This window comes from Coregonus lavaretus, assembly GCF_964263955.1.
Source record: "Coregonus lavaretus genome assembly, chromosome: 29".
Taxonomy (NCBI): Eukaryota; Metazoa; Chordata; class Actinopteri; order Salmoniformes; family Salmonidae; genus Coregonus; species Coregonus lavaretus.
The window spans coordinates 35,063,508-35,080,220 of NC_140016.1; the positions used below are offsets into that span (position 1 = coordinate 35,063,508).

At 44.6% G+C, this 16,713-nt stretch overlaps 1 protein-coding gene across 1 annotated transcript in view; it reads left to right on the top strand.

Annotated features, from left to right (window-relative positions):
• pcdh19 (protocadherin 19) overlaps positions 1 to 12,741 on the top strand; it is a gene marked incomplete at both ends in the record, with an annotated part of 81,265 nt that extends 68,524 nt beyond the window's left edge. The window contains one exon of the mRNA XM_084147076.1: positions 12,152 to 12,741. Coding sequence (XP_084003202.1) covers positions 12,152 to 12,741 — 590 coding nt within the window. The remainder of the gene's footprint in view (positions 1 to 12,151) is intronic.
• Positions 12,742 to 16,713: the final 3,972 nt, after the last annotated feature.

Below are 16,713 nucleotides of genomic sequence, written 5' to 3' on the forward strand. Positions count from 1 at the left end.
CATTTTAATAACACACATGACCATAATGGGAATCTTGTGTTTCTTTGTATGCGTCCCAAATGGCACCCTATTGCCTATATAGAGCACTACTTTTGACCAAGGCCCATAGGGCTCTGGTCAAAGGTAGAGCTCTACGTAGAGAATATAGTGCCATTTGGGACGCACATCTTCTCCCAGTTCGGCTCTCATTAGCATCACAAAGAGATCTAAAACAACGTAATAAGTCTCAGATGACACTGATATCATTCAGCACTCACAGTAGACGTCTAATTTAATATCCCACCACACAAGATTATGAGTTTCTTATGACATGGGTTTCCTTGAGGACATGAATGGGCCTATCCTACCCCCACCCCCATGCTACAAACCTTGCTATGTGTGTGTGTGTGTGTGTTTGGCCCCATCCCTAAATGGGGCATTCCAACTGGCATAGGGGGTGACAGGGTGCCAAGCTTAGTGCTTGCTTCTTTGCCATATATAGGGCATTTAATCATAATGAGTATGTTTACATGCGCACTAATAATTCAATATTAAACTGATTATGGCAGTAGGAGGAGTATGGCATTAGTCATGTAAACACCTTATTCTGCTTATCTTAATCGGAAGTAAAGTCATAATTGAAGTAAGCATACGCCGATTAAAACACCTGGATTTCTGAGCAGTCTTTCAAATTATTAGGACATGTAAACACCTTCATCAGAGTTCCAGCTGTGTATTTGATCTGCACATGCTAGCACAACCCGAAGGAGCTTCCCTCTTTTGCGCGAGTAAAGTGTGTTCGGAAAACTGAAAGTATTCATCTTAGAAATTGTTTTCACATACAAACTTCATATGTCTGAACTCAGAATCAAACTAGGCTTCCCAAAAATGACATGGTCGCATTTATCAAAGTCCCATCAAGTAGCCAATTTTAGATGTGCCCATGTAAACTGGATTATTAGGGAAATTGTTATTCTTGCAAAGCATGTAAACCAAACTAGTATATTAATCTGAGTATTCACAATAGTATTATTGTGTGCATGTAACCGTACCCAATGTACGACACCTAAAACATCCAATAATCCCTCCCCAACTATTGGTTCCCTCTTCCTTTCTTACTTCACTGGTTTTCTTTTCTTCGCCCACTCTGTCTGTTCTCCGGGATTGCTGTACTGCTGACAATACCCTCTCCGCCGTAGTGGCAATGGCTAGAGAAAGAGAGTGGTGTGTAGATGGGCTCGGACTCAGTGCTATTAAGTGCCATCACAGTCAGGGCCATCTCAGGTGTGAATAATGGAGACCCTCTGAGAGAAATAGCAGGCCTCCAGACACCAAACAAAAGTGGCTTTTTGTGACTGGAGAAAATCACAACAAGCCCCTGTGCAACATTAGCCTCTATGTGTCACCTGCACTTTACTTTGGCTAGGGGTTGCTCCAGTAAGCCGGAGCTATGACAGTTAGGCCTCTTATCAAGCCTTTCTACTGGACCGCTATGCTCTCCCCAGGGGGGCCACCCCTGCTTAACTATGTTTCTACATGCACAGCCCAACCAACCCACATTGTCCTACTTCCATAGATTGTTCAAGTGAGCATGAAAAAATGGGATGTGGAAAGAAATGGAGGGAAAATAAGGACTATGTAAGAAATAATAACAGGAAGAAAGAGGGAAGAGAGAGAGAGAGAGAGAGCGAGATACAGGGAAGAAAGAGGGGAGAGAGAGAGCAAGAGAGGAGAATGCTCTGGCGTCTTTCTGCTGAGAGATAAAAACTGAATATAAAACACATAGTCCCGGTAGACACAGAGTGAACACGACTGAATGAGAAGGCACATTACATTAATTATGTAAGGGGCCTCTGTTCAAGCAGTGCCGAGTCTCGCTGGGAAGAGACAGAGATGGTCCGAGTCCCAAATCGCACCCTATTCCTTATTTAGTGCACTATGTTTGACCAGGGCTCATAGACAGAGCCATAGAGCTCTGGTCAAAAGTAGTACACTATATAGGGAATGCCATGGAGTCTGGCGATGTTAGTATATTCAATGTCTCAGTGTGCTGGGCCCAGCTGTTTAGAGGAAGACACATTGATTTGTTGAACTCAGGCTGCCGGATGTCCAGGTGGGTTCGTGGTCTGATGGGAACTGAGCAATTGTGTTGGGTTTCCTGAGTGAATTAAACACCACAATTGGAAATAAAAATACAAAATGTAAGGGAAATTGGTTTATGGTAGCACTAGGGTGAGAGTGGGGTGGCTTTTTTTAAAGAAACTTTTTGGAGTGCTGCAGTTTCCCAATGTTTCTTGAACTTGGGATTTCATTTGAAGTTATTGTCATATATGGCAGAGCACCCAGCTATTAAAGCGAGATAGCGCATTTTTTACCCACTCTACTCTTCTAATATTCTCAGACCAACTCTGGTTTAACAAATTCCACAAATAGACTTGAGAACTGTCCCATAACCCCGGCGAAGGGGTTTGTGTCTTCCTGCCTCTACCTACTCCCCCCCCCCTCCATCCCTAAACCCCAAAAGCCCAGCTCGTCCCTGTCCCCCCATCGCAGATGTAATTTACTGTCTGCGTTTGTCCCCCCCTCGCTCCCTTTCTCAGACTCAAGGGTTTTTGCCGAAGCAAATTAGCTCGCTAGCTCGGTCAAGCTTAAACACAGCAGAAATGGGGCATTTGTTACAGTGTATTTAAAGATGTCATTCCTTCCTCCGCCGATGCCATTACGGAGAGAGGAAATGAGAGAACCAATGGCAGGTCAGGGATTGGGACTGTGGAGACAATGGGGATTGAGTGTTCTGGGGGTGCGTGCCACTGTTGTTGTGGCCCTGCAATGAGCCAGGTTAATTTGAGGGTCTGTCAATAGGAGGGCACTTTAGTGGGTGAGCAGCACCCCTAGAATGGCATCCTGTGTCCCTCTTCATCTAATGTGCCGGTCGCCTAGGATGCAGTACATAGATCCTATTGTTGTTGTCGTATGATATGTTGGCCTGACCTGGCGGAGTGTGTGTGTCAGACCTATGGAGTGCCATCCATGCCAGGCAATCGGGTGCCATCTCCACGTGGCACCCTCTTCAGGGAGCCCTCCACTACCCTCTTAGCCCGGTTTGGCCCGGTTCAGCCTGGCTCAGCTTAGCTTAACTCTCCATGCATGTCCGCCTGGTTAAGATCCAGTCGAGATGGGCTGTCGTCGAATCAGAGCCTCTGGCCGCTCACACCCCCACCCCCCCATCGCAGGAATTATTACAATGCCATGATCCAAGTCGCCTACATCCTACATCCCACTAGATCCCACAAGATCAGTCATGATCACTTTGAATCCTGCCCCTCTGAGCGTTCCCTATCTTCCTACACCACGTTCCCAGAAAAGGCTAAGCCCCTGGAGCCAACGATGGCATTTTTAGAACCTTTAACCAGGCTTCTGTGACCTCTAGTTGCCATTGCTGGTTATATCTCCTATATAGAGCCACTTTTTGATAGGGTGCGGAAAGGTGCCTCCCAGCAAAATAGAATTAGTCGCCAGCCAGGGCATAATGGCAAACAGCTCGCGTTCGTTACCACTATATAAAGCAGTCCATTGGCTCGCCACTTCTGTCTTTGAACAAAACACTGCAGTAGGCAGCGATGACAAAGTGATTTATAAAAACAGCAACAACAAAAAATCAGTCTCTCTCTCTTCTCTTCGCCGCAGTTACACAGCTGTTAAACAGATGCTGTTTGTACCAATTTAGAAGCCATTGCATTGTTTGTCAACACCAGTTTGGAGATTCATTCTTTAAATCAAGAGGAACCTGCGATGGAATGCACACACGCCAGGGGTTGATGGGGCAGCAAAATGGAGAGCGAGGGGGAGAATGGAGGGAGGAGGGAAAGGAGGAAGGAGGGGGTGGTTGGAGAGTGGAGGGAAAATGCTCTCTGGAATTTGGCATGATTTATTGCTTAGCTTTTAAAGTAATTAATGAAAACGCTACTTGTAAAAGAAACAGGCGGCGAGGGTAGTGGTTGGTGGTGTTGACCGGAGATATAAGTTAACCTGTCAGTTTGCGTTAGCCGCCGACGAATCACACAGCCGGGGCCTTCACGGAAGAGACTGGCCTGTCAGACACACTCACCCGGCCACTCGATGGACTAGATAGCAAATCACTTCCCTGATAAATTGACTGGTACTAATGCTCCGAAATGCAGGCAGCTTAGGGCCCCCCGCTCTCTCAGTTCCCCATCCGTACGACAGTCTTAACACAGCTTCCCAGCGACTCTAATTTCCTCCATAATTAATAATCTGACTGACAGTAAAGAGGATGAGAGGAAGAGAGAAGGAGGAAGTCTGGAGGGGTCGGATAACGATACCAAAAAAATAGATTTTTGGAAAGAAGGGTAGATTTAATAAAAGCGATGTCCTGTATGTAAGACAAGAGAGAAGACAAGAGACAAGTTGAGAAGGAGGAGGGAGAGGGAACAGTGGATGGGGAGGAGGGATGGACTCGCGGTTGGGAGGAGGAGGGGGGTTGAGTGAAACAGATGCTGTTGGGAGTAGGAGTCAGTGGAGGGAGAGGAGGGAAAGGCCTTGGCTGCTGTGGCGGTGCTTGGAGAATGATGGGCTTGCGCGGCACAGTAAGGGTGCCCCTCCAATGTTTGTAAAAACAAGACTATCACACTCCATCTTGAGCTCCCGCAGGAACCAGGTCTCACGGCTGATTAATGGCACCGGCCGACTGAATTGGCTGGCTGGGATGACAGCAGCGCTTGGACTCTCCCTGGTGGGTAGTAGTGGAGTAGGCTGCCTCACTGGCAGGCCCCGCTCAAGCCCAGTAATAGTGGATGGCAAATAGCGTTAGCCCTAGCGCTAGCTAAAGCATGACCAACTGTAAAGCCCCTGACCCACTGTGTCTGGGTAAGCCAATACCAAGTTAATCAGGGTTGTGTTCATTGGGGCACAGGTTTTAAAACATTTTGCAAATGGAAAATGAAAATGTGCATATATTATTGGACAAGCCAAGGTAGTGCCTCCCTGTTTAAGTCCCTTTTCTTCCATTTGGTGCCTAATGAACACAACCCAGGTTTTCAGCAGAGTCCAGGGTTGCTTGAGAACTTAGCTCTAGCACCATCCAACCACACAGACACTCAATTCTAATAGTTCCCCATTTCTGAAATGTCTCTCTTAGATTTTTCTGCTGAGGGAGCTTCTGCATCAGCAGTTGAGCGTTGAGAGACTGTAGCGAAAATTTAGATGTAATCTTGGTAATTTAGTCTGTGGCTGGTAGAATGGAAAATTAATATGGAGAACATTTACAAAACAGCAGTTTCACTGTCACAGATAGGGACTGGCACCTCAAGTGCAGCAACGCGGGGGCGTTGTTATGGTGCATGAGGAGTGATGTCACTCAGACAGACAGACAGACAGACAGACAGACAGACATGGAGGAGAAGAGGCGGCCTGCCACCAGCCTTGTCCGTAGCTTTTTCTTGCAGTCAATGACCAAAAGCGCCCTCTTTGGCCTCATGAGTGGAATGTTTTTTATTCTTTACGACAAAATATGGTGTTTCTATGTCAAGCAGTTTTGTTATATTTCAGTCGTCTGTGATGTGTAATATTGGGATGTAAACTCAAAATTGAATACATTTCAACGATATATCTGACTTCGTAACTGGGCTCCCGAGTGGTGCAGCGGTCTAAGGCACTGCATCTTAGTGCTTTGAGGCGTCACTACAGACCCCCTGGTTCAATTCCAGGCTGTATCACAACCGGCCGTGATTGGGAGTCCCATAGGGCAGCGCACAATTGGCCCAGCGTCGTCCGGGTTTGGCCGGTGTGGGCCGTCATTGTAAATAAGAATTTGTTGTTAACTGACTTGCCTGGTAAAATAAAACAAAAATAAATGGTGCAGGTGTCTTCTTTTTTTAAAGCCCATAACCATGTGTGTGAGGTGTGTACTTTGTTTCAAAGTAGATTTGTTTAAGACTACAAAGATTCACTCTGTGTGACCCTGATTTAGCCCACTGCAGTAAAAGGTTAAAGGGGTCAGTGGCTGGATAACTGATCTGTTCGTACCAGTCAGCTACAGCCAGCACCACTCATGCAGCAAAGTGAAAGAGACAAAACAAAATATCAGCCTTGGCGGTTAGGTCTTATTTTTTCTTCTCACACGGAAAAGCTTTAAATGCATTGTTTCAGCGATTGGACACAGAGACCAATATCAAAGATGGCGGGGGGGGGGGGGGGGGGGGGGGGTGAAACAACAAACAGAGTGACAGTAGAAAAGTAAAGCTTTTTGAGGGCGAGATAAATGAAAAGTTGAAAATCTTTCCAAATCATGTGTTTGCCAGTGTAGCGTCTGATGATTGATCTCAACATGGTATCGTCTGACAATGTCCTATATTTTGGGTCAGCACAGTGTATTGCTACCGTACTATTGGGCTATAATAATCATTATAAATAGCACTAATAATTGCTAAATAAAGTGGTACACGGTCCTAACCATAGGGGAGTTTATGACTATATACAATTATCTTTAAGCATATACAGTGGGGGGAAAAAAGTATTTAGTCAGCCACAAATTGTGCAAATTCTCCCACTTAAAAAGATGAGAGAGGCCTGTAATTTTCATCATAGGTACACGTCAACTATGACAGACAAAATCACATTTTAGGATTTTTAATTAATTTATTTGCAAATTATGGTGGAAAATAAGTATTTGGTCAATAACAAAAGTTTCTCAATACTTTGTTATATACCCTTTGTTGGCAATGACACAGGTCAAACGTTTTCTGTAAGTCTTCACAAGGTTTTCACACACTGTTGCTGGTATTTTGGCCCATTCCTCCATGCAGATCTCCTCTAGAGCAGTGATGTTTTGGGGCTGTCGCTGGGCAACACGGACTTTCAACTCCCTCCAAAGATTTTCTATGGGGTTGAGATCTGGAGACTGGCTAGGCCACTCCAGGACCTTGAAATGCTTCTTACGAAGCCACTCCTTCGTTGCCCGGGCGGTGTGTTTGGGATCATTGTCATGCTGAAAGACCCAGCCACGTTTCATCTTCAATGCCCTTGCTGATGGAAGGAGGTTTTCACTCAAAATCTCACAATACATGGCCCCATTCATTCTTTCCTTTACACGGATCAGTCGTCCTGGTCCCTTTGCAGAAAAACAGCCCCAAAGCATGATGTTTCCACCCCCATGCTTCACAGTAGGTATGGTGTTCTTTGGATGCAACTCAGCATTCTTTGTCCTCCAAACACGACGAGTTGAGTTTTTACCAAAAAGTTATATTTGGTTTCATCTGACCATATGACATTCTCCCAATCCTCTTCTGGATCATCCAAATGCACTCTAGCAAACTTCAGACGGGCCTGGACATGTACTGGCTTAAGCAGGGGGACACGTCTGGCACTGCAGGATTTGAGTCCCTGGCGGCGTAGTGTGTTACTGATGGTAGGCTTTGTTACTTTGGTCCCAGCTCTCTGCAGGTCATTCACTAGGTCCCCCCGTGTGGTTCTGGGATTTTTGCTCACCGTTCTTGTGATCATTTTGACCCCACGGGGTGAGATCTTGCGTGGAGCCCCAGATCGAGGGAGATTATCAGTGGTCTTGTATGTCTTCCATTTCCTAATAATTGCTCCCACAGTTGATTTCTTCAAACCAAGCTGCTTACCTATTGCAGATTCAGTCTTCCCAGCCTGGTGCAGTTCTACAATTTTGTTTCTGGTGTCCTTTGACAGCTCTTTGGTCTTGGCCATAGTGGAGTTTGGAGTGTGACTGTTTCAGGTTGTGGACATGTGTCTTTTATACTGATAACAAGTTCAAACAGGTGCCATTAATACAGGTAACGAGTGGAGGACAGAGGAGCCTCTTAAAGAAGAAGTTACAGGTCTGTGAGAGCCAGAAATCTTGCTTGTTTGTAGGTGACCAAATACTTATTTTCAACCATAATTTGCAAATAAATTCATTAAAAATCCTACAATGTGATTTTCTGGATTTTTTTCTCTCAATTTGTCTGTCATAGTTGACGTGTACCTATGATGAAAATTACAGGCCTCTCTCATCTTTTTAAGTGGGAGAACTTGCACAATTGGTGGCTGACTAAATACTATTTTTTCCCCACTGTATCCTCATCCACCTTTTTCTAATACTACTTTTTATAGACTCTTACTGCTCTAAATTATTTTTAGGGCTCATAGTCCAGCAAACCCAAACTGACTGAATGATGTCATACAGAGGATCTCACAGCCCTATGGCTGCAATTAAGCCCTCCAATAGAAACCAGTGTGAGTAGTCTCCAGAATCTGGGCCTGCATCGAGTCACCCCTGGCTTTCTAGTCAAAGCCTCCTCATTCGTTAGGACATTACTCTGCCTTCTTCCCCCTCATTTTATAGGATTACATCACTGCTTTGAACCTGAAGGTTCTCTTGTTGTACTTTTTGGAGAGAAAACAGTGTTTGTTTTCCAAGTGAAACCACATTACCCTGCCAAACAAGACAACACATTCCTGGCGAAAGCTCAGAGTTTTGGGGGTAGAGTCTTTTTTCCATATGAGCAAAATACTTCCCTTTTGTGCTCACTGTTAGGAGATTTCATCTTTAGCCATTTGCTAATTTAGCCGATTCTCTCACTTTTGCTACATTAGCCACAAACAAATAGCACCTCCAGGTGTGCGACTAGGGTGGATCGTTAAAGGTCTGCTAGCAACAGTAAACTGAGGGATGACTGTGCCAGGCTCATAGAGCCACCCGCTGACGTCCTATCTGCCGTGACCTAAGGTTGTGACACCTTCCTGTGAATGAGGAAGGGGGCAGGAAGTGAGGTCGCTGAATATGCGGGGCTCCTAGTGAATGAATACGGCAGAGAAAGCTGGAACGAGGGGGAACAGGTGGGCTCCATTCTTCATGCTGATGTAAACCGATGTTATTATAGGTAAAACACAGGCGACGTCTACCAGGAGATTTCGGCTTTTTATTTGAAGTGGCAATATTTCTTTTTTGCCTACACCGTGTGTTGCGTGCATAAGGGCATACATATTTAAAGTGCTCCCCAAAGCCTTTGGTATTCTTTTGAAGCCCCAATTCGGAATTAAAGGCACAACATTTCCGAATTGTCAGCAGTGCTGAGGGACATGGATCCTTGTGATTCTCCCCCCCCCCCTCTCCATTTAACTCAATTTCTATATCAAATCTGGAATGACTGAAAAATACAGGCGAGCTTCCGACTCCCGACGGAGTGCCCTCAGTAATTAATAGGGATTAAATCCTAGATAGGAAATGATATAGAATGAATGGCTCTGTCTGTACTTTAAGTCTTTTTCACGGAACTGATTGGCAAGCTTATTTTCCTGATTACTTTCAATATGCATTCACAGCAGGAGGATGCCTCCTTCTTGCTCTTCATCTCAGCTTGTGGCGTTTCAGATCTGGCTATAAAGAGCATTTCATTGCTTCATTTGTGAGCATTAGATTAGCTTCTTTAGATCCCCCCATACCCAGAGATTCGACCGAAGACCCGTCGTTCTTCTTATTTTTTCTTTGTTTTCGATGTTGTTCTGTCGGCTTCTGGGGGACCTTTGAGAACGACATCTGCTTGTGTTGTGAGCCTCTAAGCGGAGTCAGGATGTGAATGTTCCGTTAATGGCGCTCAGGCTTTCAGAACAATGTCATTTGCAACAGAACTGCTCTCTCTCTCCGGAGATCCCCTAAAGGAAGTGGGTGAGAAAGGGTATATTCACTGCATGTTGCATGGATGGCTCAGTATAAAGCATAGGGTTTAAATAAATGTCTTCTTTGTGTCCTGAAATCTTTCAGTCAAATCTAGCTTCCCTTGAAAATGAGGAAGATCCTCATAGGAGAGCAGAAGTTTTGAAGAGGAGATTGGGATTGTGCACTATGCCAGGTGCTCTATAGCCAGGATCCCCTAAAGGAAGTGGGTGAGAAAGGGTATATTCACTGCATGTTGCATGGATGGCTCAGTATAAAGCATAGGGTTTAAATATATGTCTTCTTTGTGTCCTGAAATCTTTCAGTCAAATCTAGCTTCCCTTGAAAATGAGGAAGATCCTCATAGGAGAGCAGACGTTTTGAAGAGGAGATTGGGATTGTGCACTATGCCAGCTATAGCCAGGCTCTGCAACAGAGAGCAGTATGGATAAGGGTAAAGCGCAACCCCTCGTTGCCATGGTGATAACATTGACTTTTGGTGATGAACAGCCCCTTTCAAGATGTGGACTTGTGTGTGTTCACAGGCCCTGGTAATTACAGACTAAATTTGAGCCACCAGAGTCGATCCAGACCTTTATTTCCTATTCCATTTTAATTTCGGCCATGTTCCCCTGTGCACATCGGCGTGTGTGTGCGGGAGTGGGTATGGACGAGTGAGGGAGGGTGCGTCTGTGTGTGTGTGGCCAGATTGCGTAGACACAGTCAATATGCGTCAGGGTACACGAACCCACAAACACACATACACAGCAAAGCTCAAGGTAATCCTTCAGCACAGCCCTTCCATGAAACAGTCATGATGGAATTGACGTCGGTCACCCATGGTCATGGCTGCCCGCTTGGCCTCTTGAGCGCCAGTGTCCCTGGCCATGAGCAAACCCCCATAATCCTATACTGAGATCAGCCATAGCATGGTTTAAATGCCCCAAGAACCCAGCCAGCCAGTTAGCAAGTCAGCCAGCCATTCAGTCATCTTTCAATCTCACCGGATCACAGTTTAAGAGGGAGACAGCTCCGGCAGCCTTGCCCCTGGAACGTGATCTATAAATATCGATCTGATCGTCCAAAGCAGAGGTGTTCATCAGAGTGCAGAGTGGAAGAAAACAGATCATTTGTGATTTTAAATAGGTGATCTGTCAAGCTGCGAGTGCCAGATATAAATGCGTGGCATGCAGCATTTCCTACCCACAATCCCTTCTTGTCACCTTGGGCCTCTCGTGTGGGAGGAGGGCCCCTTGCCCTTAGGAGACGAGGACCAATCGGGAGGCCTAGAAATGTGTCACTGAACATCTGCGTGTCAGTTTCTTTTACAAGGCCGAGGCCAACAGAGAGAACTCGGAGACACAGCACTGGCATACTGAATGGTTAAGATAAATGACTGTGTCTGTTTGGGCTGTAACATGGTAGCTATACTGTAGATGTTATTCAGTCTTTTTTCACGAATGCGATTGTAGTGAGATGCTACATATCCCACAAACATCCTTTTCATTCTCATGACAGAACTTGCTCTTCACTTGTGTTCAATATGTCAGTATAAAGCCACCCTTTGCCTGCTTTGTGATGGTTGTGTGATTTGGTGAGAGGCTAACACTCTTTGATGGTATTCGTAAACACGAGGGCGTCTTGAATGTGCCCTTGTTAGGTTATCTGTCCAGACGGCCAATGATGAATGAATGGATTCAAAACGCCTCAGCATCAAGTACTCACTCGACTGGCATATGGATTTTAAAAAAAATAACTTTTTAAAAACAGAACGCTTATGTCAAAATTAGAGACAGTTCTCACTTAGATAACAACGAGACGTAAAAGAAGACGACAGCTTATTGTTTTTCTAATGATACAAAAATCGTCTTGAAAGCCCTTCCCTCTGACACAAAGGATATGTAGTTATACAGACTCAGACAAATAGTTTATTCAGCATTAAAACATCATTACATATTTATAACTCGGTGCCAGATGACAGAGACTGAGCTAGATGAACTAGGCAACAATACGGCAACACAGCTGCTGTCTCTCTTAGTGGGAATATCTGATTGCACTGTTTAAACCCCGGCATTTATCAAGTGTTGCTACAGAAAACCTGATTTGTGCATGAGCTGGAAATTGACTTTTGATTTAATAATACGTCATTTAATTGCCGCATTAGAAGTGCATCTAACTTGCTGATCTCTAGTCGTCTGGAAGTAACGGCAAGGCAGCAGGAGTCTTGTGTAGATGGCAGAAACGCCATACATGAAAGAGAAAGCAAATTACCCACAAAAAATATATAAACTGGGGCTGTTCGGGTTGCCACAAACGTTGCTTAATTTTTTTCACATCTCTGACGTCTTGCAATATGGACCCTAAACAAACCATGGTGAAATCCATGAAAGCAAAGCGTAAATGAGGTAAAGCGCTGGAAAATAGGTCAGTTCAACAGACAAACCTAATGATTCCCTTCTCTTCCTCCCTCCCCCTTCTTCCCCCTCTCTGCAGACCCCAGCGAAGGCTTCCACTGCCAGGACGAGTGTCGCATCCTGGGCCATTCGGACCGCTGCTGGATGCCCCGTGTGCCCGGCCCAGCCCGTGGCAAGTCGCCTGAGCACGGCCACCCACGTAATAATGTAATTGCCCTGTCCATCGAGGCCACCACTGTGGATATGCCCCACTACGAGGATTGCGGCACCGGCACCATCAAACGGACTTTTGCCACCTTCGGCAAGGACGGCCCAGAGGACCCAGAGCGGGGCGAGCTAAAGGGCAACAAGCGGACAATGATAGAGTCGCAGGTGTGCAGCCCCAAGGCCAATGGATGCACCGTGCGCGAGGCGGGCAACGGGCGCGAGGCAGCCAGCCCCATCACCTCCCCTGTGCACCTGAAAAGCCCGCTGGCCAAGGCGCCATCCGGCTACAACACGCTCAAGTGCCGCGATGCTGAGCGCATCGCCAACCACAGTATGCTGCGACAGCCTGAGGGAAAGGACAGCGAGCCGGCCGTCCGGGAGATCAACACGCTCCTCCATGACAGCGGCCATCTTGAGAAGGAGTCTCCCAGCAGCAAGCGCCTGAAGGACATTGTGCTCTAACGGGCCTCGGGGCAGCCTACTCACACACACACACACATTCGCACACACACACACACACACACACACACACACACACACACACACACACACACATACATACACACACAGTATAAACAAACACGTATATACTCCGCCATAGCTGTGTGTACACAGGAGAAACTCAAGCCGAAGAGAGAGAGAGAGAGATCTTGAGCGTAGTATACAGTACCCAACGACCAGGTCTGATGTTGAACGTTACTGGAATATGCTGAGCTTTGTGTTGTGTTCCTTGAGAAAAGTGAAGGCCGTGGATGTGGCTTTGTTGTAGTCGCAGTACTTTTCTTGTTTGCTTTTCCGTTCGTTTTCTGCTCACCCCATCTGTAGCCAGTGGACATGCAGGTTACTGTTGACTGTGTGATGCGCCCAATCGTGCCCCTTCGGTCGGATTAGGCCTCTTTCCCAGCCGAGGCTGGCACCGTTCGGATTTATGTGGACTGGACACCTACACTGACAAATATAAAAGTACAGTTATGCCTTTTGAACTTTTTTGTATCACTAACTGAGATTGCCTTCTTTGGTTTGCAGTCTGGCTCGGCTGCCAAATCAACTTGTTGTTTCCTTTGTAGAGAGAACTCACCACAGTGCAACAGACGGAAACAGACAGACAGACATGCACAGGATTCTTCTCCTCTGAACTATTGCCTCCATGCGCTTCTTGAACAGTGCTCAGTAGTGAAGACAGAGAAGGGAATGGAAGGGAGGGAACAGTATTTATGGTTTATCACTGATGGAGCTAAATGAACTCGCTATCTGCCCAGGCACTGGGAAGTGGGACAGACAGATTCCTTCTGTCACGACCGAGCTGTACGGAAGAGGGGAAAAAAACATTGCTTTAGAAATCTCCTGTGCTCATTCTTGATTGTAGCCAGTGGAGCACAATTAGAAACGTTGTGCTCTGGTCTTGTACTTTTTCTGAGTTTTGACTATGGGGCTAGAATAGAAGGGATCGTCACTCACGTCTTGCTATGTGAAACTCTGTATAGGGTATACTATTATCATTTTTAATAACCCGTTGTTATGTGACAATCCCTTTAATGTTTTGTTTCAAGAGTAAAAAAATAATAATAAACATTGGTGTTCAACTGAAGCTACAGTAGCGTTTGTTACACAAACACAAAAAGAAAAAAACATATATGCCAAAATATATTTTATAAATAATTTAAAAATGTATAATGAGAATATTTAATGCAGTGTAGTTATTTTATCAGTAAGTTCTACTTGAAATTAACTGGCTTTTGTTTTTAGTTTTTTTTTTGGCTTTTTTATTAATTATTATAGTTTTTTATTTTAAAAAATAACTTGGATTCTTTTGTTTACTGTGTTACCCCTGGCAACTGTTGACTTGCAGTCTACCTTGTTGTAAAGAGTTTCTTATTGGTCAGTTCTTGTGCCATGAAGTTTTTGTGTGGGCAAATAGAAAATGTAAAAAGACAAACAAAAAAAAAGCTATTTCAGCAGCAACAGTAGTGTGTCAGTTGAGCTTAGAGTGAGATAGCAAAATAAACCAAAAAGGACACAAACAAAACCTTAAAGACTGCTTAATTTATTTAAGTAAGATGAAGGGTTTAAGCTAGTTTTTTTAAGCTATTGAGATGATTCCACCTATTTCTGTGTGTCTGTTTTTGGACTAAGGTTCCCTGTAAATTCCTCACTTCAGAACTGGCCTTAGTGATATGAACCAGAGTATAGGCCCTGTTGACACTGCAAGTAAGGATGAAGGAATACAGACTAGCTTTGCTCAACTGCTTTGTCATCAGGTACCATCTCATTTGAATTGAGTTTGAAAATATAATTAAGAACACCAAGTCAAACCTTACAATCACGACCAAACAGATTTGGTGGAATTGTATGTTTGAAGGAAATTAAGGTCTTTGAAGAACCGTATTGCAAATCAGCAATGTGGTTTTCAGTTGCTTTGCAGTTAAACTATGTACAACATGGACAATTTTAGATGAAAAATGGACACATTTGCATACAACGAAATAGATCTTGTAGCTGAATGTTTTTGCTGGTCTCACCCATGGCTTCTGGCAACATGAACATTGGAAATAATCACTGAATGTATACAGCAGCTTATTATTAAACTATTAAATGTTCTCCACTTTGTTTCCTTGTTTTTCCTGAATGTACAGTATGAGAGAGAAAGTCGTCTTTGATAACACTCCTCAAATTACAATCAAATACCTCATAATGAAATATATGTGTGTTGAAACAATATGAGAGAGATGGATAGAGAAAAAGAGAATATGCATTGTTGTAAATTAATGAGCATGACCACAACCCAGCACATTGCAATTATCCATGTATTATTTATCTTTTGTCTTGCCATAATTCATTCAAATCTATAATGTGATCTGAATATCGTCTGGAAGCCTTCCTTGAAAATGTCATGATAGTGCATAGAGTGATGCCTATTATATCTATCATGATAACATGGAAATTAATCGTTTGTGTTCGGGCTCACTCACAAGTCGCAATTAGGATTCCAGACAGGTGTTGCTCTCTTGTTGTAAGTGCTCTGTGACATCATTATTAGATCTTCTGATTGACTAATTTCAGGAAAATAAATGAAGAAGGCCCACCTGTATAGGGCGACAGACGATAGATACACCTCAAGCTGGCAAAGCAAAGCAGTCTTTTGGGAATACTCCAGACACAGTGTCCATTTCTAATGGCAGAGCCCTTTTCTTTTGCAGGAGTGGGTCACACATGCCATTTTAGAGGCATTTAACATTCACCAACTCCTCTTTGGATGCCACGAAACAGACATTGAGGCATGTGAAGCCTTGCGTTGCCATTCCTTTTGCATTAGGTGAGTGAGTAATGCACATTCGTACCCAGCAACATAATATCCCTTTGACAGTATTTTCTCCTTACGAACCTTACTAATTGATTAGTTGCCTTTGATGCACTGAAGAGCCTGAAGCTATGAAATAAGTGAAAAGCTATGTCAGGACCTCACTCATCTACCACTCCTACTCTTTCTCCATCCTTGACATATTCACTCAATGGTGCTTCCACTCTTCACCTCCCCCATAGGTGCAGATGACTCCCTTGAGCGAGTTATAATGGATTGATGCTCCAAATGAGAAAATGCAGGTTGACAAGGAGACATTCTAGAACTACAGCTAGAGGAGTAGGAGGAGTAGGAGGATGGGCAGGAGTAGGAGGAGGAGGAGGAGGGGGGAAGAGGAGGAGGAAAAAAAGAAGAAGAACCCCCAAAGCATGGGGATAGAATTGATGCCACACAGCTTTCCTCGCAGATAAGCGTGGATAGGGGGGTTGTTTTTATATTCTCTAATTAATTTGCCATTGCCTCTCTACCCTCTGGTCAAGCCAACATGAAAGTAGTTTAAAACGCACTCGCTAACAGTCCCATTAATCTATTAGGAGGATCTGGTTTCCTCCAGCTAACACTTCCTCAACTTCGTCACAGGCAGTAGCATTCTAGCAGTAGCCCTGCCCCCATTCATATAGATGACTCATGCCGTTCTAATACTGTTTAGACCCCCGGGTTCTTCACATTACAGTCCCTTTACAGTCCTACTCCAGTATCCTTTTCAGCTCATTTATCACCTGATTTACTTAACAAAAGGCACATCTACATTTTTGGTCTAGGTGTTCTCTGACAAAGGGCTTTCTTCTTTGTTCTCTATTGCTCCTCTATTGTTCCTCAAGCAAGGGGGAGGCTGATGACATCAGAGGGCACCATCAGGCCAACTGATTGAATGGCCTACTCCATGAAGTTTGCAACTATTTTGCTCAAAACATATTTTTGTACCCTTAAGTGTGTGTACATATTGTTTTGTCACAGGAAAAGTTCAAAAATAACTGGAGTGCGTCTTTAACCTGGAGCTCTTTAATAACCTTTTACTGTAGTGGGCTAAATCAGGGACAAACAGAGTGTTTCTTGGTAGTCTTAAACAAATCTAC